General features: G+C 39.4%; 1 protein-coding gene across 3 annotated transcripts in view; it reads right to left on the bottom strand.

The window, feature by feature from the left end:
* The window catches only part of pcdh10a (protocadherin 10a), an 18,078-nt gene extending 2,468 nt beyond the window's left edge, over nucleotides 1–15,610 (bottom strand). The window contains exons 1-4 of one of the 3 annotated variants that reach the window (XM_017417001.2): nucleotides 12,476–15,609; nucleotides 11,339–11,397; nucleotides 10,782–10,888; nucleotides 1,067–1,450 (exon numbers count right to left, since the gene is read on the bottom strand). In XM_017417001.2, coding sequence (XP_017272490.1) covers nucleotides 1,067–1,450; nucleotides 10,782–10,888; nucleotides 11,339–11,397; nucleotides 12,476–15,022 — 3,097 coding nt within the window. In that variant the 5' untranslated portion in view covers nucleotides 15,023–15,609. Of the gene's footprint in view, nucleotides 1–148; nucleotides 1,451–10,781; nucleotides 10,889–11,338; nucleotides 11,398–12,475 lie in introns of those variants that run through there. The other 2 variants (XM_017417002.2, XM_037974910.1) reach the window with 2 other exon arrangements.
* Nucleotides 15,611–24,852: the final 9,242 nt, after the last annotated feature.

Here is a 24,852-nt window from a genome sequence, read left to right as displayed (position 1 = left end):
TTGAAAGAAAAAGTAGATCAAGTAAGATATATATATATATATATATATATATATATATATATATATATATATATATATATATATATATATATAAATTAAGTGATAGATATACATACTTGTTCATAATATCTGGCAATATATTAAAAAAATATATATATATATATATATATATATATATATATATATATATATATACAAATTAAGCCATATTTTATCAAAGCTAATTTTGTAGATGACTCTTCTGATTGAAAAATGTTGAATTCAGGGTTGAAAGCCAGTCTTACCATCTTTCTTTATGTCAGGTATTGATCCACAAGGAAACAAGTATAGATACTTGAGTTCCTTTTTAGAGTAAAATGGACTTCAATCCTTGTGAAGAAGCAGAAGCGTGGGTTGTCTGCTTCACCTTTTGAGCTATTCAGTAGAGAAGTCATCATGCCTGAACAAAACTGTTGTTGAGCAATGGAAGAAATGCCTTCTACATCATGAGATAATCTGTCTTTTGTTCCTCTCTGTGTTCCAAAAATGTTTTACAAAGTGTTAAACTGCTAGAATGTTTTTTGTACAACTCCACATGTGCTTATGTTGATGACCTTTACAAATATGAGCATCAGATACAAAGGATTTTACGAGGGAGAATTTAGAGGAAAGGGGAAAAATAAAAAAATAAAAATTGGGCTACAGCAAATTAGCATGACTCCAATTCATGTTTTTAATTTTGTATTAAGTCACATGATTACAAGCAGCATTTAGGGTTATAGTAGGGTTGAATTAAAAAAATAAAATAATAATAATAAGGAAGTTTTGGAAAAGGGAGGCAAGAAATGGTACATTATACATTTGAAAAAAATAATAAAATAAAGTACAAAAAATATAAGAACAAATACAACAAAACATAAAATCATATTTTTTAACTTCTTGAAAGTAGAAAAAATAAGAGTTGATTAACGACAGAAAAAAGTCCAGATTAGAATCAAGAGGCAGATTCATCATCTCCTTCTTTAGTATCTGTATGGGACCATACCAAAGTCATAGGGTCCCATTGAAGTTTCATACTGATACTCACAGAGAAAGGTTGGTTTGTACGGTAGAGTCCCCCTATCATACTCTTTCCTCTCTAGCGTGCTGGAGCTGTACTGCTGCTGTTGCTGATGGAGGTGATTTTGAAGGCTGTGGTGTGACTGTGATCTTTGGCCGTCCTTGCCAAAGGTGGAGAATGACCTATCGTTGGACGAGGCGGTGGAGGAGGTCATGGTGAGTTGGTCGGAGAGGTTGACGGAGGAGGGTACCTCAGTATCGGGCAGTGTGGCATCCATGCCAGGGACGTGCAGATTGCTGCGGTAGTCCGGCCCCTGGCGCCCATCTGATGGCATGAAGGATGGCATCCAGCAGCGGTCGGAGTGACCCAGGGCCTTGCACTCCTCTGTGCAGTTGGAGAACAGGTCAGCACCTGCGGAGCAAATTCAGATGGCAAAAGGAAAATGCAAGTAAGATTGGAGGATATGTAAAGCAGGAAATGTGATCAAAGGATTACACAGATGAAGAGGATGACAAGTAGAAAATTAAGAGATCATAAGAATAAAACAAGGATGGACATTTGCAGTGGAAAAAAAAAACAAAACAAATGGAAAAAGAGATGATAGAAAGAGACCACAAGAGGAAACACAAGTTAGCAATCATTTACCAATGTCACAGGGAGGAAAAAGGCAGCCAAAGCTATTCATCAAAAAGACAAAGCCAAAATTGATGAAGAGAATTGTTTGTTTTTCTCCTCACCCATTCATTTAGAAATAAATATGCAATCAAAGTGATGTGGGGTTACGAAAGCTCTTCAACATCCCCCCACCCGCTCTTATCTGACATCAACATCTTCAGAGTCACATTTGGTTTTGAAACGCAAAAGATGAAACAAAAGTCCAATTTTATTATTTATTTATCTATTGCAATAAATAAGTCATTCCATAAAATGTACCACAGACACTAAAAAAATATTTACTGGTTGCATAATACCACACTAATGTCAGACATTCATATACAAAATGAAGAAATATGTAACTAACACATAACTACTGCCTAAAACAAAATATTTAGCATATGAAAATGATCAAATTAACATCTAAACTACTATAACAAAATACCAAATGTGTACATACACAACAATCAAACCCCAGAATTGTTAGTTAAACGTGTATATGTATATATATGTGTGTTTGTATATATATTTTATGTATATATTTGCTTTGATATGTATATAAATATCAATAAGTCTAGAAGGTTAGTATTACAAGTTTCTTCAGTTTTTTGTGTCCTTTCTTTAAAGTGGACTCAATCGTTCCCCAGGAATTCAGATTTTGGTTTGGCAATGACTTGTAATTATAATTAGTTTAACAGGGCATATTTTAATTTAAAGCTAAGTTGTTACCATGTCTTTAAATTTAACACTATTTTTGCTACATTAGTAGAATGAATATCAACATTTAATTTATTTTCTATACATACATGTGAAAATAGTCCATATAAGGTTTGTAAGAAGAACGGATCAATGCAAGCATGTCAGCAGTTTTATCGATAATGATCTGCAAAGATATAACTGGTAATAATAAAATATGTTTGCCTTTTTTTCTCTTAAGACCAGTCTTCCTGTTGTGGATTTTAAATTATCTGGACATAAAGTGAAGAAAGAAGTGCTCAGAAAAGCGACACTGCTCATCAAGAAAGATGGTGCACATTGCCTCATCTTTCAGTTTGGTTTTGTTTGTTGTGTCAGATTGGATACTACTGCTCTACTGGTCTGTGGATTTCAGACATGTTCCTTCTGTTTGATGCCAATTTAACAAACATCAAACTAAAACAGTGTAGAGTTGCCCTATCATCATGCATCCAGAACAATCCGCTTATCCAACAGCTATTAGTGAACCTGGCAAAAAGTTTTTAAAAAACAACATCAAAAACAACTAAATCAGTACTTGAACTGCCAGAATACATAAAATGAATACATGCATAAAGCTTTGACTTAACTCGCTGTAACAACAGTTCTCCAGTGAACCTTTAAATTCAACTCACTTTTATGTTCCATCAAATTGTTAAAGAACTACCACTGTGACAGATTCTGTTCCTCTTTATTTGTGTGCATTGTGTGGATCTAATGTTGCCGCTAATTGAGGCCCCATGGGGAGCAAGAAAGCAACAAGACTTTGCAGTGGACAGAGAGCCAGTGGAGACACAAGGCTCACAGACAGTCTGGGCCAAACAGGCTGAGGGAGTTGCAGATTTCACAGTCCAAGACAGCAGGCGGGAGAAGCGGCAAGACTGCGGGAACCATAAGGAAGGAGAGGGGAGACCTGGGCAGTCACAGATGCAAAAAGCAATGTCCAGATAAAAACAGGGGGAGACCCAACCCTCACAGATGGAGACTGGAAAGAGGTTAGACAAAGGTGGGCAGAGCAGGAAAGGGCTTTGATTTAGATGAAAGAAAGTTAAAAATACCTAATTAAACATTTGCTTTTGGTTTCCTTAACCATATCATGAGGAGATCCTTTCAACATCCCTCCAGCTGTCACTATTTTAACTCACTCTTTTCATGTGGGGCTGCTGCCTATCATAGTTTAATAATGAATAAAAATACATGTAGAAAATCTAAGAGATATGTAAATTCTTAAACTTTGATAGAGTGCAAGTTAATAGCCCTTTAGCTCAGTTTCTTACAAGATTGATGGAAGAGGGAAGTCACTGTGAACTTCTGACCTGGTTTGACCTATTCTGCATTATTTACTTGAGTAAAGTTTCAGAAAGACAGATTGACAGCTCTTTCTTTTTTGGGTTCATCTCAACACACAGCGTTTGATTCAGCAAGTTTTTTGTTTTTTTACCCCTTTTTTTCTCCGAGAGCACCGCAGAACGAGCACAGTTCAGTGTTTTCTGCTGCCAAAGGGTGTGTTTGTTTTTTATCACAAAGTAACATGGAAAGAATGTAGCTCAGTAGAAATAAAAACAGGTGATGAGATGGAAAATATACAGAGAAATCTCAAAAATATGAAGATCAGTGCAGGAAAACCGTTCAGGGAAACTTTTGTAAATGCCGAACCAGTTTTTGAATGGCATTTACTTGAACGTACCCTCTGAATCACCTTCGGGGATGATATATATTTATAGCATCTTTAAAGGTTGGGTGCATATAAATCATGCACCCAATCATGTGTCTGGTAATGCTCATCTTGCGTTTAGCCTTTAGCCTTTTTATGAACTTTTCACAAATTAATGTCCCTCTCTGACACAAAGAACACTGACCTCAGGCCCTGCAATCAACTCTGTGGTGTTGTGTGGCTAAATATTTTGGAAAACTCTGTGCATTTTTCTCTTGATGTAAGAACGAACCATTAGAAAGACTAAAGCAGAACTCTACAGAAGGAAGACACACCTGTAGATGAAAAGGTAATGATAGAGTAGTATTAATTATTATTATTATCAGGCAAGAAGCAGATTGTACTTCTGAGATGATGTGTAAATATAGTTTGGAGCCATCACTGTTTACAGTTCATCAGGCTAGGAGAAAGTTGTGTCAGAGCTCCCAATTTACTCAGTAAAACTTCAGAATATCAGCACTAACACATGTTTCCCAAGTAATACACACACCTGCACAAAAATACTCCATAAATGTGAAGATATGTAAATGTACACAAGTAAACAGACAGATAGGCCATGCTCACATGACACCAAGTGGCTCTTGATCCCCATGATGCACCTTTTCTTCCTCAGGCACAAAGCAAAACAACAACCAAAACAGTGACTGGCAATGACAGGCCCTGCCAGCAGCTTTCGCATTGTGACCTCAACAGGCAGGAAGAATGTATTTCTGCTCTCTTTCCACACAAACAGAGAGACACACACATACACTCAAAAGAGGGGATGCAAATGATGCTGCACAATCTAAACACAATCTACGTGCTAATAAGCAATCAGCACTTTGGTTCTTTTTGTTTCTACTGGCTTTTTTCTGTTACGTCGCTGCATAATTCTTAAATCCCATGTTAGTGTGATTTGACTAATTGTGCTGTGTGACATACATCCAACCTCTGGGAGGAAAGAAAAGAGAGGAAAACAAATTCTAAAAAAACATGCACCCAATCTTTGTACTTGAATGTGGGTATACCAAATATGTTTGTTGTGCACAGGTCTGCAGTCGCTTCTTACTTGAACTCATTTGTCTGTTGTCTCTTTCTTCATCTCTATTAATCCCTCTGTCTTTTGCTCTGTCTGTAATTATTTTTTGTCACTTTTAAGTATCCTCACTATTTTTTTTTTCCATCCCACCAAAAGCACTTTTCAGTCCCCAGGTAGAGGGTGTCTTCCATCCATACCTCTGTTTTTCATCTTGTCCTCCACAGCTCCAGAGAGAATACTGACACAAAACATCAATATTTAGACAGCAACATGGGACGACAGGGGAGTAGCAGAGCTTCCTTACACAGGTTGACCATTGAGCCTGAGATGAGTAAACGAGAGACCTCACAGGAGCAAAAAAAAAGCAAGATGGTTTCCAATATTCCCACTAATGACAGACAGACAAATTGTTCCCAGCTATAAATTTCAGTTTCTGCAGCACAGCAAGTGAGCTGGAAAGAAGAGCCAAGAGGCCAACCTCCCCACCAGTGTCTGCTTGATTTATATGTCCTCTTATATATTGTTAGAACAAATGCTTAGGATGACCATTGATTACTTATATCTGGTTTGTACGATTTCAGGTCTTCTCTGGAAATGCAGCAAGCTATTGTACATTGATAAAGGTATAGGTACACTGAAGCCTGTTCTGCACTATGCAAGTATAATGTTAGCTTATTACACTAGAGGCTGATTTTCTTTTTTTTAGAACTGGTCTTATGTTCTTTTAGGTAGTTTAAAAAAGTCTCACAACCGAACAATTGGAAAGAAATAATATTTGTAAAATAAAAGTAAAATAATGTGAGAAACATGAAGATAAATCTTAAGGAATGTAATCAGGAGGATGGAAGAATATCTAAACTATGTCTTCTACCAAAATAAGAGGAATGGAAGTCTAATTTTAATTTAATTTTACTATATTTGTTAAATCTTTATTATCTTTATTCATTTCAATTAGATTTTTTAATAACAATTTACAGATAAGCTAGTATATTGCAGTTGGATGAATTAACACAGATTCAGTACTTGCTTTGCTAATTTTTGAGGAGAATGTGCAGTCTGCAGGTGTAATTGTGAATGTTAACCCCCCCTCTCCTTTGATTTGATTTTATTACAGTTTTTCTTGTTACTGAATATTATTCTGTCAGCTTTTAGTGTGACACTGGTACGTATGGGTCAACCTTCTGCAAAATAACAGCTTTTAGGTCTTAGATTAACTCATAATAAATATTACATTCTGTAACCTAACACATATTAAATGCTTTTTTGGGTCCAAACTCTTATGTTAATTTGATAATGTTGTTGCATAGGTTTTGTTACTTTGTGGTTTTGTTCTCTTTCGGATCAATGGTTTAGAACCACGGAAACTGGGTGACAACCCTGGGTTAAGTGATCTGGTAGGTTCTGTTTGTGTTTCTAGCGCTAATATAATGTAATGTACACCTTTATCGGTTAACATTTATCCTAGTCATAGTTGTAATTCTATGTCAACACAGTCAGAAACTTGTGGCCTTAATCACTTTGTTTCAAGGCAAAAACTGAAACAAAGTGCAAAACAAATGCAATTTTGCAAACTGTTTACAATGAAGCACATAAACAACTGGGTGGGCCAGAAAAAGCCTCACGCCAGGGGGACTTCATGGATTATTACCAAAGTGCACTGAATTTCTACAATTCAACTCCAAAACAGAATAGAATCATCTTTAATATCAACTATGGCATACAAATAATGAAATTGGGGTCAAAACAATTATTGGATAAATATAATTTAATAAAAAAAACATTGTAAGGCTTATGTTGATTTTGTCTTCCAGGTTAGCTGCTTTTTATCCTAATTTCAGGTAATTAAAAATTCTGTATATTTTTGCACCCCCACCACCCCCCATTAGCCAAATTAAATATATCAAGCAAAAGTACTGATCATTTAGTGGTTTGTCTTTGTCTCATTTGATTAAAATATTTTAGAGTTTTGCACTGTTATTAGGTCAAAACTAGCAATTTCCATACAACACATTTGGATCTGAGAGGTTTTTAAATATTTTTGTCAAACAATAAGCACTATAATGACTTGGAAAAAACAAAACAAATGAAAATACAATTTCAGCCTTAAAAAAGTGTTAGTGTTTCAAATACAAACTTGTTTAAATTTCATGTTTCTGTTTTTGATATTTTATTGCTAAAAAATAAAGTTGTCTTTTGTCAACTTGCACCTCCCTTCAAAGCTTTGAACTTAACACTCTTATTGATCCCACAAATAACATTTGTATTTATCCACAGGTTTTTACATGAATCTCTGTTAATGTACATACGGCTCGTTCCTAAGCTCTCAGTTTTGTTAGAGTTTTAGGCCTGAGAAACAGGTGTATCAGAGCCCTGTTTGCTGAAATTTCTCTGACAGCTCAGTGACACGGGGAACTGCAGCACAGTGCACGCGACTAATTCATAATCAGCCATCTAATACACCGTTACCACAGTGATTTAATTGTCCCATTTGTCACGGCTGTTGTTCTCACCAAAACAAACGTCATGATAATGATCGTTTCCAGTCTCCCACCCGTCACACAGCCTTCCACAGCTGATTGAACGTATCAAATGTGCCTATTTTTTTTTCCTCGGTGATGAAAAAATTATACTATATTAGAAATATATGTATATAAATATATATATATATATATATATATATATATATTTCTCCCTGATGAATGATTTATCCAGTTTTATCTGACTCCATTTTTTTATATTTGTTCGTTTGTTTGCTCACTTCTACTATCTTCTTTTAGCAGCATAGTGAGAGAAAATCATGTTTTATTTCAGGAAAAAAAACAAAGGTGGGAAAAAGTAAAAGGTGTGGCACTCAATCAATAGTGCTTTGGCTTTTGATGCACTGGTGCTTCACTCTAGACACCAGCTTTCAGAAAAGCCATTTGCTCAAATTTTCAAGGTATCCCAACCTCCCAGGCAGTGTCCCTTTGATTTAAAACAACATCAGGAGACTTATTTTCTAAGGTGTCAGACGAGCGGCCGAGCGGGAAGCTACGGCAGGTGTAGTTGATGATATGCCAACTGGAAATGGTTTCCCCCTTGATTTGAAATATTCCGAGGTGCACCAAAAGGGAGAATGTGCCACGTGTTCCCATGTGGAAACCTTGCCTCTAACCCTCCTTTGATAATTGCTATGCAAAGGATCTAGAAATGAATTACTGATCAGCCGAGTGTTATGGAGAGCCAAAGTGAGAGAGAGACAGAATGAAGGATGAGACCCTGACAGACACTGAGAACGAGAATATGAGTGTGTCAGACAAACACATGCACATCTACATAGAGAATGCAAGCATGCATATATTCATGTCAAGTATACACGAGCATAGGAATGTGCACTTGCTTGCCTAAACAGACACTGCAAAATACCTTAAAATACACAGAGTAAAATACACATAGGCTTGGTTCTTACTTTTGCAGCTTGTCTGTCAGCTGTACATGCACTGAGCACATAGCTTTAAATGCATACATTACTGCACAAAAGCATTGCCTATAACTCATGTGAAAAAACCAACATTACAATCCCTATATATTAATAAATTACAGAGACAAATGAGCAATGGGGATGCCCGTATAGAGGAAATATTGCATATACCTGGCAAAGTTTCAAGTACTCTGTACCACTCTCTCCTCTTACACTTATCTCATTTAAGCTTCCCTGAGCACTGTCTCATTGGAGAATGCCTTTACAATACAGACATCACGACATAGCCTTGTTTTCTTCAAACAAAACAAACACAGACAAGCAGGTTACATATAGGTGTCATGTATACACCTACATATTAAATCGGGCCACGGTATACCTTTACACCCACACAGACACAAGCACATGCACTGTGTCTGGTTTTGTTTACAGAAGTCTGTGAAACTCAAGTGTCCTTCTTTCCAAAATACCATTTGTGTGATATTACCTCCCATGGAGTGGTAAGCTGTTCCCTTCTAAATCCAACATGAGGAACAAATGTTGGTTTCCCTCCTATGAAATACACAGTGCAGCACCAACTGTGTACACTCCCAGGCCTGTGCCAAATGAGCAAACGGGGAGCCAAAAAAAGGCTGAAGAAACATGTTATTGGTTCAGAAATATAAGCTTGTCACTGTGCTAGAAAAAAAAACAGCAAATTGGAATTGAAGACAATTTTCCACCTAAAATAAGTGTTGAAATACAGTCTTGGGCATGTCTTGGAATATCATGTCAGGACTGATTTCTTTCTAAAGTCTGAGACTACCCGCTAGCGGAAAAAGTTAAGATGCACATGGCCAATGCACTTTTTCTTATCCCATTTCTTTCTGTAATGACTTAGAGTTTCAGTTGGCTTACAGAAACAATCAAACATAACATCATTGTGTTTATCTAGATATTCATAGATAACATTCTGATGGAAATATTCCAACATGAGCTGTAAGTTGAGTATTTATATTTATTTCATTGAACTCCTTGATAAAGAACATAAGAGAGGCTTGGATTTCTTCCAACTCTGCATCTCAGTCTCGCATAGTTTGACCTTCCCAACCTATTTTATGAGCGAGGGCAAGGAGTGACACAACTGCTGCACACTGGCTCTCTATTTTGCCTCAGTTCATTAATAATGTCAAGCACTGCAGAGCCTAATGAGGGCCCATTCACTATCATACATCACCTATCTGATCTTCTTTATTTGTATTCCCAGCACTGATACGATATTTGGCAAGCTTCGGTCTAGACAAGGGTCTTACATGCACCATGTGGAACAATCCTTCAGAAGGAAAGGGCAGTTCAATATGAAATTAGATTTTGTATTGCTCCACTTTTCGTCTGACTCCACTATGATCAATAAACAGGTACTAACTAAATAGAATTTTAGAAAGAACAAGGAGAGGCTTATGATAAGATCTACTAACCCCTTTGCAAAGAAATCTACCATTCTTTAAAGTGCAGAAAAGAAATAAGGGTCAGTAAATAAACTGAAGTGAGAGTATGGATGGGGAAATGTTAGGTAATTCTCACATTTTACCTTTGCTTTAGCTCATGCCAAACCCACAAAGATTTGGCTGATAAAAACAGAATGAGAAAGCAATTTACTGTGTTTGAGAAGTTGAATCTATAAACTACAAAGGCAGCACATTATACTGATTCTCAGGCTGATTGAAAGGCTTCTCATTATATCAATTTAGCTTTCATGTCATTCCTTTTCTTTTGAGTGAACCTATTGATTTGTGCCTCTAAAGCTCTGAGGGCCTCACACTGCCTCACTGAGAGTCGCTGTCCATTCAGCACCACTTGGTGCTGAAGCCTCAGAGGAGCAGAAAAAGGGAAAGGGGCAAGGAAGAAATTTCCACAAAATGTCTCCCCTCCTTTTTCTTTATTTTTCTTTAACCCGGCTGTGAAATGCAATCATCACATCTGGGGCCTGCTCATACCAAAAGCTTGTACATTTCTGCACAGTCCTAAATTAAGGAAATGAAAACTCAACGGTCCTCACCAGCAATTCCACATTATCCTATCCACAGTCGCAAACTCACACTGTTGAAACAGATCAGGGAGGCGTGTGTGTGTGAGAGAGCACAGAAATGGCTGAGTAATTATGTGATGCGCAGCAACTCACCGGTTGAATGACCCCGATTTGTGGCATCGTGGTCGCTGTCGCCCTGCTCGCTGTCGCCATGACCACTGTCTTTTGAGCTGACGAGGTCTGCTTCTTGAAAAGCCGAACTAAAAGAGGAGGGGGGTGGGGGTGAACATGGTGATGGGAGCATTGGTGAAGAGAGTAGAGGGGATTAAATGAGGGGCAAAGGAACAGAGACAATGAATCAGAAGTCAGCACCACGTTAATGCGGTCACGGTGGCCATCAAGAGCCTAAATTGGATGTTACACATGGCAAGTAATGAAATCCAGCATTAGAGCTTTAATAGACGCTGTTCTGTCAGTTATGGGACTGTTGCCAAATTGAAGATGAAGTTATGGATACGTTGGAAACCATGTTGGCCCTTAAAACCATAACTAACAATGTGAAATATATGGGATACTGATGAGTGTGAAATCCACTTTATAGATAAATGAGCAAAATGCGGATCCATGACATCCTACAGAAACTATATGTTAGTGAAGGAGACTGAGAAAATAAGTAAGATGATATGTGAGTAGTGTGTGTTTTTCTCTACCTGTTGACACGTCTCGGTCTATCCACCAGATAGCTGAGTTCTGCTCGTTGATGTTTTGTCTAGAAAGCCCACAAAAACACACACATGTTCACAATAAATGCCAAACAGACAGATGATGTAAATGCAGGAGAAGGGGGCTCAGACTGATAAGAGAAGCACCATTAATCAGGTGAGCAAACACTGCTGTCAACATGAAACTGAGTCAGGAGAAGCTGTGACGGCGGGTTACCAACGGAGTGCACATCTACTTGGTGAGTGAGTGGGCGAGAGGAGATGAGAGCAGGGGGGAGTAAGTTAGGAGGAGGGGGCGATTGAATGCGTAAATGATTGAGACGCCCGACGCTGAAACTGAACAACCTTTGTTCATGGTGCTGCCGTGCTGCGCTGTGCACGGAATACTTAACGCGCAGAAGAGCAGGACTGACTGACTGTCTGGCTCCACTCCAGCCACACCGCAATCAACAGAAAAGCCCCAAACTCCACAGCTCCACGATCAGAACGCACAGGCTTTAAGCACATTAAGATCTTTAATTCACTTTTCTCCTCTGTTTTGCTGACAAGATTTGCACCCCAGTCCTAACATGCTGTTGTACTTTCCCTGATATTATCTATCCACTTTACTGGAATGAAGATGTTTTACTTCTTGCAAAACTAAACTAAAATGTGATCTTTTCATTTTACTTAAACAGACTTTCCTTTCCTTCAGTGTGCTCTCACTAGCAAATGTGTCCACTTTTGGAGTCGTTATTAGTAAATTTCAGAATAAGGTTATTTTATAGGAAAAATATCTCAACTTCTGAGTCTCTGAATAAGAACATTTTATCTAAAAATAATTGCTGTGAAAGGTTGGTCTGGTATCAGTCTATTGCATTCTAAAATGCCACATGAGATTTAACAATTGACAAGTCCAGTAACCAAAGCAATGATTAAAGGCCACTGAGCAGAACAGCCAAGTCAATAGTAGATTCATTTCTGAGACTTTTACTTTGCGTGATCTGAATGGGTAGCAGGATCTGACACAAAGCAGAGACAGCTGTTGCGTTCTAGATGAACTAAATTTAGTTTGACCTGTGAAATCGCGGCTTTTGCACAGTTTTAATACATTCAAAGGATAAAGTTACATCAGTACTCTCTTACCTCACTGGACAGAATACTGCCGTTGGATATGATGTCTGGTGTCTGGTCACTGTAACCGGTGACAATGGCCCCGCAGGGGTTGGTGTGATCAGTGTCAGTGCTGCGGGAGGGGCTGCATGGCTTGAGGAACATCAAATCTGTTTTGGCGGACTCCGGTGTCAGACACACCTGGTAGCAGTAGGAGTTCTGATTCTGGTGGTGATGGGAGCCGAATCCACCACCCACGCCTCCCACCCCAGACTCCTCCACTGGCACCTGCCCCACGGGCCCAACTCCTGATGTCACGTTGGTGCTCTGAACCAACATGATGTCAGATTTACTTAGTTTCTTCTGCTTCCTGCCACGACTCTGCCTGCTGCAACAAGAGCCGCAGCACAAACAACAATCACCGGCCAGCAGGCACGTGTACAGGTTGAGCTTTTTGTCCTTTTGGCAGCGTACTGCCAGCACGATCATTGCCAGGAGGAAGATAAAGGAAACGGAGCCCAGGGCGATGATGAGAATGAGGGTGAGGTCAAGGGAGGTCTCTTTAGCCTTGGAGGCCGATCCGCGGTCTCCGCTGCGGCCCTCGACCACACTGTCCACTAAAATAACACTCACACTTGCTGAGGAGGAGAGTGGGGGCTGCCCATGGTCCCTTACTTCGATCAGCAGGTCATAGAAGCCCTGGGGATCGCGCTTTGGAGAGATCCTACGTGCAGTCCTTAGTTCTCCAGTCCTCCAGTCCATGCGGAACATCCCCATCTCGTTACCCCGCAAGATGCTGTAAGACAGGCGTGCGTTTTCTCCATCATCTGCGTCCATGGCCACTATGCGCGTCACCAGATATCCAGGTTCTGCAGAGCGCGGGAGGTGCTCTTTGGCTGTGCCGTTTTTCCCGATGGGGGCTATGACAGTGGGAGCGTTATCATTCTGGTCGACTATGATCACGTTAACAGTGGCATTAGAGAAAAGCTCTGCAGCACCTGAATCCTTAGCCTGAACCATGAAACTAAACTCCTTCAGCTGCTCATAATCAAAGGAGCGCAGCGCGTAAAGGTAGCCGGTGTCTTGATTTATGGAAACGTATGTGTCTACAGACATGCCCTGGATGTCACACTCCAATATGGAGTAAGTAATTAAAGCATTCTGTCCTATATCAGGGTCCAAAGCGCTCACTGCGTGAATGAAAGCTCCAGGAACGTTATTCTCAGTCACATACACATCATAAACAGCTTGCGTAAAACGGGGCGCATTATCGTTTTCATCGGAGACTTGCACTTTAATGGATTTGCTGGTTGCTAGTGAAGGCTGACCTTTATCTTTGGCCACCACAGTGATCGTGTACGAATCTGTGCTCTCTCTGTCCAACAGGCCGTCTGTCACGATGGTGTAGTAGTTTTTAAAAGACGATTTTAGCTTGAAAGGAACGTCACCTAGTATTTCACAGCTCATTTGCCCGTTCTCACCGGAGTCTCGGTCCGAGACGCTGAAAAGTGCGATCACGGTGCCGGGAGCGTCCTGCTCGCTCACAGACTCAGTCACAGTGCTGAAACCGATCTCTGGCGTGTTGTCGTTCACGTCCACGAGTTTGACCAACACTTTGCAGTGCGCTGGGACGGCATTTGCTCCCAGGTCTTTAGCCTGGACATAAATTTGGTGCGTATTGCTCTCTTCATAGTCCACCTCACCCGCTACCTCTATCCTGCCCGTTCTGGCATCAATATTGAACAAGTCCTTTATCCGCGGGGTGTTATGACTGCTGAAAGAATAAACTATTTCCCCGTTTAGTCCCTCGTCAACATCCATGGCGTTCAGCTGGATGACTAGCGTGCCCACGGGTGAGTTTTCCCGCAGGTTAACTGTGTACACGGACTGGTCAAACGTGGGTGCGTTGTCATTAGAGTCCAGAACTTTAACGACCAGGAGAGCCGTCCCGGTCCGCTGCGGGATGCCTCCGTCCACAGCTGTCAGCACGTAGCGGTGCACCGCCTGCTGCTCTCTGTCCAGCGGCTTCTCCAGCACCAGCTCTGCGAACTTGTTCCCTTCGCTCTGCGTTTGCACATCAAGGTAGAAAAAGTTATTATTAGTGATGGCATATGTGCTGAGAGCGTTTGTGCCAACGTCAGGGTCGAAGGCGTTTTCCACCGGGAAACGCGTCCCGGGAATAGCGCTCTCTGATATTTCCACGGAAATGTCGGTTTCCGGGAAGCTGGGCGGATTGTCGTTGATATCCATCACATCGATCTCCACGCGAAAAAGCTCCAGCGGGTTTTCCAGAAACACCTCCAGGTGCAGTAGGCACGGGATGGTCTGCTTACAGATTTCTTCCCGGTCAATTTTTTCCTTCACCACAAGCGCCCCATTCTCTAAGTTTACCTCCAGATAAGGTGTCCGTGAACTGGGCACTGTTTGGAAGCGCCGAGCGGAAAGTTTGGTGATGTCCAGCCCCAAATCCTCTGCAATATTCCCAACCACAGTGCCAGGCTCCTGCTCCTCTGGCACGGAGTAGTGTAGCTGACAGAGAGCTCCATTCAGAATGGAGAGAATAAATATTAACCAAATCATCTCCCCTGCTACAGTCCAAGTGCACTTCAAGATCGAAAAAAAGTGTTATTCCTTTTTCTTACAAGAGATGAACATTTCCACTTTTCTCTGCCTGTAAAAAGGCAGCGACGCACACATCAATAAGGCTGCCCGACTCTAAGAATCCTCTCTTCTGCCTCAGGTCAGTGAAATATTGTGTCGTTTGAGTTGTGAAAAGCACAGCCATTTGATCCGAGCCTCTCTGTTTTAATCAATTCTGCACCGGTCTGTGAGTTTTGGCGTCAGCGCAAACATTGCAGGCTGGAGCCAGGACGCGGAGCCAATATCCCCTGTGTGCAGCACGGATTGTCCTTCTTCATAAAAAAAGAAAAAAAGTCGGAAACAAAATAAGAAAATCCACTGGAGTCGAAAAAACACACAAAAACCCCTCCTTTTTACGCACCGCCAAAATCACTAAGACGTGCCTTAAACAGACGCACGGAACAACAAGACTTTCTCTCTATCTTTCTCTGTGAGGATGTAATCACTGCGCCTAGGCGCTCAAAGCGGATGATGTTCTCATCTCGGCTTCTGTAAGGCGAGTGTGAGCAGCGGGGTTGGTTTTGCGCACAGCTCCTTTCCCCAGCAGCCAATGATATTCTCAAACATCGGGTGTAATGGCACCTGATTGGGGCTCGGCAACGCCAGCTAGAGCGCACACGGGGCCCTCAAAACAAAACCAGTTAAGAGCCGCTGCGCTCCTCTCCTCTCATCCACTCTCTCCTCCGGGCCCAGTCACAGTTGTAGCAGGAAAATTAAATGTGTTACACATCCAGTGAATTAAGAAAGTTGAAAATCTGCGTCTGGCGTCGGTGAAGCTGAGCGTTGGTGGAGTTGCAGCTTCCGTCCGAATAATATTTATATTGTTTTATCAACATATAAAACACAACTTTTTTTCCCATAAGAGTTATGTTATTTTTTATTTTTTATAAGAATCTTGTTTTACTTATGGTCACATGCTTCTTAGTTTGTAAATACAAACCGAGGCACCAGGAGTTTGCCATATTTCAACTATCTGCCATCAAAGTGCTGCTTTCGTGCCAACGCATGAGTCAGAATGCACTAAAGATGCCCACAGCCAACGACCACCATGCAGAATGTCTGCGCAAGTGAAGACAGCTTGTGACACAATATCCCACAGTGCTGTGGCCATCCTCCTCCTCTCTCTCTCTCTCTTTCTTTCTCTCTCTCTCTCTCTCTCTCTCTCTCTCTCTCTCTCTCTCTCTCTCTCTCTCTCTCTCTGCCTCTGAGATGCGCTCATCAGGCCCCATGCGAGAAAGAATAAAACATTTTGTGTAAAATAATATCCCTCGTTTCTTTTGACTATGAGCGTCAGTGTGGAAGACGGCAGGATTCCATCATTACAGGATCACACGAGTTACTTTAATTCTGTGAAATGGGGCATTTATGCTTCAGTCCTACCGTGTTACTAATAGCCTGGAGCCTATTAGTTCCCCTATCTTCCCATTCTTATCATTAACCCCCTCGCTTCCTGTCCTCTATACTCTACTTTATAACTCAGTTGCAACATCTGCTAAATTAATTCATAAAGAATAAAATAAATATGCAAATAGAAAGAGAGGGAGACGAAGATGGTGGGGGTTTAACTAGTTGCACACCATTTGGATGATGATGGCAAAAAGATGGGAGAAAATGCATAATTGAGTCTAATTAACATAAGTCTCTAATTCCAAATGTAATAGACGGAGCGCAACAATATCGGCCGTAATGCAAAACGACGTGTCCTTTGTGTAGCGGATTAAACAGCGAGTGATACGCGATTCTGCATCTCTCCATACAAGTCAGAAGAAACAAAGAGGAGACGTTGGATGAATTTGCACCCATGTCTGAGCCGGAGCTGTGTGACTGAATCGAGCTGACACTGGAGTCGGATCTGAGAGCAGCGCGCACAGCCGCTCCTCAATCTTTCTCTCTCTCCCTTTCCCTCTCCTGCGCGCGCTCTCTTGGGCGCGCGGGCTCGCCCCCATCCATCTCGCGCGCATTCTTGCTGTCCCGGTCAGAGCCTTACAGAGACCAACGTCGCCCCCTGGCGTCAGCCTACTTTCTGGTAAAAACAGATTTGGTAAGAAAAGCGGATTCACCTGAACCTGAAACACGCTTTTAACAAAACACTTAAACAAGGCAGGACATCATACATGAAGCTCCATTTAAATCTCAACTTATTCTATTCTTCTGGTATGCACTGCTGCTTATCCCTCGCAGCTAAAGTCAACAGGACAATAGTGTTTTTGCCAGAGTGTGTGCATATATGTTGGTTTGTTTGTCTGTTAGCACAATATCTTAAGAACCACTGCACAAATTTTGATGAAACCCTCTAAAAGTAATCATTGGATGATCATCTACAATTGATTAGGATTTGGAGTCAATCACATTTAACATGGCTGCCTAATTGACTTTAACAAACACAACAATGGATATAACTCAGTTTTACATTAGTCGATCAAACATTTGGTGTGGCAGTAGCTAAGAGAGAAAAAAACGTCTTTGTATAAACATCTTCAAATGATTAACATTTGGAGTCAGTCTACTTTAGGATGGCTGCCAGAGCTCTTTGACATTAAGTAGTATTATTAGTAGTATGAGTCATTTCCAACACATTCTAGGAGTTTGACAAATTGCATAAGATCATGAAAAATGTTATTTTCAAGGTGTGACCAGACTTGCTGCAACCTAACTTAGTCTAAAACACTGACACTGTGAAAGGTATCAGGTAATAAGCAGTCCTTCAAGAAATTCTAAGTTTTACAATTTATTAAGAGTTATTCTGATATCCAGATAAATTCATCAATACCCCCTTGACGAATTCAGGTTTCTAAGAATGTTACATTATATAATAGCAATGCACAAATTTGTGTGTGAGTTTTAGAGGAGATGGCATTGATTTCACAACTTGAAATTTTTAAATACCAAAAATCTTTTGAGTATATTGACTGTAAATGATAATATAATTGAAATGTTGTTGTAAATTTTGTTTTTTATGATGTTTGTTGTTAAAAGCTGTTTCTACATTCCCCAAAAAATCAGCCTCATAACTTGTAGATGAACTTTTATCAAAAATCCACCTTCAGTTAGAGGTGAAGAGGCTGAACTCGGGACAAACTTAGCCAGACTGAAAAACAGCACATTTCCACTTTTCTTTAGGTATCCCACACAAGAGCATTCTGTGAAGCAGCTAAGAACTTCAGAAGACTGTTTGTAACTTTGACTGGGAATCAGCTGACCTGCTGAAGGAAGCCAGGCCTCTCTGCAGCGTTCGTCTGTTGTTTTAAATTCCACCCTGCACACAGTGCCTTTGAGCAGTGTGACTGATTAAACATCAAATCTGATTAAAGTCAAAATTTTGTGAGTTCACCAAGGTCATTTTCACAACAAATGCAACACATCTTTTACAAATGGCTTGACAACAGTGTGACAGTGAGGAGTAAGTAAGCGAGTAAGCAAAATTGTATTCATATATCCGTTAAGATAAATATCACAAAGAGATCCACGTCCAAACAAAAATGTAAAAAAATAAATAAATAATCAAAATAAAAATTAACTTGTGATTGGATAATAGAATAATGAATCATTAGCTGCTTTTTAAAAGAGATCACCAAGTCCACAAATGTCAAGCTGAAAGAGAGAGCTTTCAAAGATCTGAGGGCCACTGCTGGTAAAGCTTTTGTCTTCTTTAGTAGTTTAGCCTTGTTAGTTGCCAGCAGGCCTTGTTCACTCGACCTTAGGAATCCGCTGGGGTTGGATGGATGCAAAGGTTCTATGATGTACGCTGGTGCTTGTCCATATAAAACTCTAGAATTCAAAATCCAGAATCTTAAAATAATTTCTAAAACTGATAGGAAGCCAGTGCAACTGAAATAGCAATGGTGTAAAAATGAAAACCTGGAGGACTTGTTAAGAAGCCTTGCAGAGACATTCTGAACAACCTGAAGATGATCCAAACATGTTTTGTTAAGGCAGTTGAACAAAGACTTGCAATAAATACATAAATGCATAAATCACAATCTTAAGTTCAGAGCGTGATATGGTGGAACTCAACTTACCTATTTTTGTAGGTGTTAAAAGCAAGAACGAACCAGAGATTTGACATGATCACCAAATGTAAAAGTTAAGTCTAAAGTTACACCAGGATTTGTAACAGAAGACTTTGTCAATTTAGAGAGGGGACCAAGATCTTCCACTGTAATTATTTTCAGGCTCTTTTGTTCTTTAACAGTATTCTTTTAACCTTGACATATTTTGGTTATTTATTTACCTGTTGTGTTTTGATTTTATGACTATCCTGTTGTTCCAGTCCACGACGAGATCATTTCCATTCCTTATCATTATTTTTGGCCTAAGGTTCTACTGTTTTGCAGAAAATTGCAGACCAAAATCAAAACATGCCAAGTTAAAAAAATACTTTTATAAATGTACATGTCTGAACAAAAAAAGCTGAACAGAACTATTTGACAATAAGACATAATGAAATTTTTAAAACATTGTGTTTTTATCTTACGCACAAATCTGTCAGGACTTCAGTTTTTCCTTCACTAATTTGGAGAAATTTCTTAGTTATCGAACCTTCTTAGTTATCGAACCTTTAACAAAGTCAAAGCACCCATGCAACATTTGTATCTTAAATATGTCTTGGTGTCTAAAAGACATATAGAACTGAATATCATCTGGATAGTAGGTATACAAGCCATCTTTAAAGGTGCTCAAAATGTGCTGGAGAAGAAGCAGTACATCAAAAACAATGAGGGTCCTCAAACAGAATCAGTGACCCATTAGGTATCTGGGATTTTTTCTACATAACAAAACGTCTTTGGTATAAAAACAGAAAAGGTGTGGCATTTCTCTGACAAAATGAAGGACATGTTGATCATTGCCAGAATGTGTGCAGTCCAAGCAAATCAAGTGATCAACCTGAAACTACTTTTAAAAGTTAACACACAGGCAGTTAAGGGCTGTGTGTCAAGACAAGCAGGGTTTTATTTGAATTAGCTAGCTCAACAAAACCTGAAATCTCACACAGAGGTAATTACTGTCACAATGCTGTTTATCAACGTTTCAACCCAGATTCTCTGGGGTAGCTTTGGATCAGGAGATAGAGCAGGTCATCCATAAAGCAAAGAGTCAGTGATTCAATCTCTGGCTCCTTCATTCTGCATATTAAAGAGTCTGTGTGCCTATTCACAGGACAAACCAAAACAACACATTTGTATTCTAGTTGGTAGTTCAAGTCCCACTGTTGTTTTTGGACTTTATGTTGTCATGTTTTCACTTTACTTTTATTTACACTTACTATTTTGTCAGCAAATCTACTTGTTCAGAAATCTTTTTCTTTGCTTGTTTTTTTTTACAATATTTGGTGCATGTTCCAGTGCTCTAGTGTTTCCTGTTTGTCAAGCTTTGTCATAACACTTTGCCCAAAATATGATCATGCACCAGTTTTAGAGCTTCTACAGTAAAACTCTTATAATTTTGACTGTGAATCAGTTATTGAGAGTGCTGTTAAAGAAATCATTTAAATGAGAATCTATGGATAGAGGGAAAAAAAGTGTGACTTTTTAAAGCTTGTTTGAATCTAAAACATAACAAAATATATTTGATACAAAATGATTTTGTTAAACAACATTTAGCTCCACCTTTTGTTTTATTTTCATGTGAAATAACAACAGCTGGGGTCATTCCTCTTTCATTCTTGGCACATTTGTAATTTAACAGCACCACAATGACAAATGGGACATAAATTTTGAAAAATGACATCATAAGTAGCCATGATGTAAAGGGCTAACATACTAAACTCGGTCTGTAGGTAAAAGCTCAACAGACCATTAAAGTTTCATAATATGAACAAAAAGGCAATTAAGATATCATTAAGGGGGTTAGCGCCCAAAGGATAAGCAGTACCTCAAGCCTTTTACTGTGCCCTTTGATGGGCCTGTACCAACCACTGCTTAAAAACTGCACTTCTGAGACTACAATGGCACAATTGCGGCCCAATAACAAACTGGTTAATGGGAGGCACATCATTAGTCTGTGTTGTTTGGAAACTGTGCTATTAGTAGAGCAGAACAACAAAAAGCAGAACAACAAAAAGAGACCTTGTTATGTGAACTTATTGGCTTAACTGAGTTCCTTGGTTGTAAATGGTGGAGAGACAGTTAAAGAGAAGAGAGCAAATCAAAAAAATGTTATGTAAACATGTGCATCAAACTTGGTGTTTAATTTTACTGCAGTTATTAGGATTGAAATGTAAACAAGTACAGCAAACATAATTGGCTTTTTTACTGTACAACTGAACAGATTTTATTCAACCAAGTCATAGGGATGTAAAGTGATTTGTACAAACACAGATTAAAAACAAAAAATATTCACACTTTAACCCCACATGAGTGTGATAAGCCTCATTTAAACACTCATTTAAACCATTTGGGCTCCTGTTTTAAAATTGGTGTAAGGTGCAAGCTTGACAAGACCATGCAAATGGATGGCTGCGAGATCAACTCAAAGTGAGTGTGTATGTGATCAGTGTCTGCCCCAGACAGCTGCAGGGCGACTCCCTGCCCTGATGGCCATTAGTCAGTCTGATGGATGGAGGGATAGTAAAGGGAGTGTTGGGGGAAAAACGGCAAGGGGGTTGATTGGGAGGAATGGGGGCTCAAAGGAAAGAGACAGTGCATCAGAGTAGAATGAGCAAAGGAACACGTGGGAAAAGAGGTATGGAGGAACAGTGGCCTCAGGAGGCTGAAGTGTTAAAGTAAGATGAAAAAAGAAAAAAAGAAGAACTAAAAAGGCAAAAGAAATCTAGTGTTAAATCTGGATATAACAACAGATAATGCTGATAAGAAATGAAAGATGATGCTATTTTAGGTAATTGGTTTACTTTTACATGAAAAATCCACCTCTGTTCCTGTAAATACGTTATGAACTACATGTAGTATTTTTCAGCTTTTGATGGTATGATTTATATATATAAAGAAAAAAAAACATGATGAAGTGGATTTAAAGCTAGGAGCTCAAACTTCACATCAAACATATGAAAACAAAACAGAGCACACAAAAACAAAATGTAGCAATAAATTATAATGGCATGTATAACTAAAAAAAACATTGCATTTAGACAAAATTTGCTCAAAAGCTTTTAAGATACATTTTTTATTTTTTTTATTTTACAAGTGTCACAGCAGCAGCCATTTTTTCCCCTACTTTAATGGTTCATGACTGAATCTGTAACCATTCAGCTTTCAGTGACACAACCCACTGAAAAAAAGCTTGGAAACTGACACTTCAAAGCTTTAGTAGTCAATATTTATTGCCTGCCTCTGTGAAAGGACAGCAAACATGTAATTGACTGTGTGTATGTGTGCATGTACAGTATGTGTGTTTGTTTGTCTGTTAGCAAAATGTATCATACATTGGTGGACAAATTTTATTCAAACTCTTTGAAAGTAATCATTGGACGAGCATTTACAGCTTATTTACTTTTGGTGTCAACCCAGTTCAGCTAACTGACCTTAACAAACACAAAAAGGCTATGATACTGAGCCGAATCTGATGTGTCAGGTTTGGCATTAATGCAATAATACTTAAGTCCAAAAAAGGTTAAAAAAACAAAAACAACTGGACTACTGTTCTGTAGCTGAAGACATCCAAGGAGCTTTATCAATCAATTCAAAAAGCAGAGACTGTGGAGTTCAAGCTTTTAAAGCTGAGATGTTCTGTAAGCTAGATTCACATGGAGATTACACTCACTCTTCTCACAATAGAGGCTCATTAGGATCTTTGGCCCATTTGTGAGTCAGGCAAGCTGATGAGACTGTAACTGATGTACTAAGTTCATTGCAAGTCAACATGCTGTCATGATCTGTGTTTTTTCAGTGTTTAGTTTTCTGTTTTGAGGTTTATTTTTCATTCCTATGAGGTTTATTTTCTGTGTTTTCTTTGTCTTGAGTGTCTCCCTGTGTTTTCCAGCCACTCTCAGAATTTTTCCATTTCTGCTCCTCAGCTCCTGCCCCACCCACTCTCACCTGTTCCCAGTTGTCATTATGCCCAGGTGTCACCGTAATTGCTGCCATGCCAGCTTGTTTATTGTTTGGTTTTCAAAGTTTTAAGTTTTATCGAGCTCCTTGCATGTTCAGTCCCCTGGGTCCAACCTTTACTAAACCTGACACGTTGCCTGTTAATGTCACAAAATTGCCCCTTCAAAAGTTTGTTTTGTGGATGTATTTTTTTTTATTTGTTATTTTATATTATATTTAATTTTCAAAGTAAAGAAATGTTTAACCTTCTGTTGATGTAAATATTATTTTATAAAAATAACCTTATCTTCCAGAACAGGACAGCTGGTAAATTAGTGATGGTAATGAGAATGGCAATATGATGATGGTAAACTTGTTTAATTGGTGACATTGCTAAATGAGCACCTTATGTCTCATATTTCACTCCATCAGCAATTATGACAACAAAGGTGAAAGAGGGAAGCAGAGACAATCACTGATGCCATCAACAATATATTTGCAATCAAAATATTATTGCAAATGTTCTGTATAACTTCAGATGATTGTTATATATTCATCATCCCCCTACCAGACACACACATACACATTCCCACAACCTATTAAACCCAGACAATGAGCTATTTGGAGAAAACATTTTTTTCCAAGGCATTTGCTGTTAATAACGTCACTCTAAAAACAGTTCAATAAGCAATCTGTATCTGTCTCAGTTTGGCCCTTCACTCCAATGTGCTCTGCTTGGGGTGTGTTTGGTTATGCAGTGATTGCCTCCTTTCCTGCCCTGCTCACTCACTGCCTCCAAGTCTTGCAACTTTTATGTACACAAAGCTGCATTTCTGAATCTTCCTAGACAGTAGACCAATCTATATGCTCATATTCATCTTAGCTGGAACTGATCTGTTCTCTGGTCAATGCACTGGCACTTCCCCAGAGGTTAGGTGAGCCCATCCTACTCCTCCCACTCAATTTTTATTTCTAAGAAAATAAAAGATTTAATCCAGTGAAGATGTCTGAAATACTTTAAAGAAATCCTCAGTCAGTGTTTCTACAGATTTATATGGTACATGCACATGCTGCACCTTTGGGCTCAAAGTCACACGTGAGCACTGATTTTGATTGATTGACAGTTAAGGTGGTCCCCCTCATACTCAGAGTCAAAGGATTGGGTTGGGAGATTCACAAAAGCAAATTGGTTTCTATCAAATCCCTTTTAAAAATGGATGAATCCTCTAAATTACTCAAGCGGCTGCCTGCCCCACCCTAAAGCCTCAGTCAGAAAATAAATGTTTATGTTCAATATCCTTGCTTTCCCCCCCTCTTCATCTCTATCTCATCCCCCAACTCAGGCTCATTTAATTCTGAAATTGTTTTGTTATGTGGCTGGAATAATGAGATATGATCAATCTCTATTGAGTATGTGTGTGTGGGTGTATGTGTGATTGGGTGCCTATTGAAAGGCCTATTTCTTGGAGCTGTCCATATCATATCAGCTAAGTACTCTATCTTAGCTTGAAGATAAGAAGATGGAACAACAAATATAACCTGATATCACTGGTGCTGGAATAACTAAAATATTCATAGGCTAATGGATGTGTAAACTCCAGCAGTGATGGAGCATTTAAGCAAGCAGAAGGTTTCTGAGTGTTGGTATTCAAAGCATTTGCCAAAATACAAATGCCTTTAGCTTCAAATTGCTACGATGAATGTTTTCTCTTTCCTTTGGGCTTTTTATAAATGTTTGAGCACATCTTTGTTTATTCAAGCAGTGTTACATTCGAACTTTGTGACATT

This window comes from Kryptolebias marmoratus, linkage group LG3 (genome assembly GCF_001649575.2).
Source record: "Kryptolebias marmoratus isolate JLee-2015 linkage group LG3, ASM164957v2, whole genome shotgun sequence".
Taxonomy (NCBI): Eukaryota; Metazoa; Chordata; class Actinopteri; order Cyprinodontiformes; family Rivulidae; genus Kryptolebias; species Kryptolebias marmoratus.
Note: the sequence above shows the minus strand (reverse complement) of the source record. Positions and strands in the feature narration are given on the sequence as shown.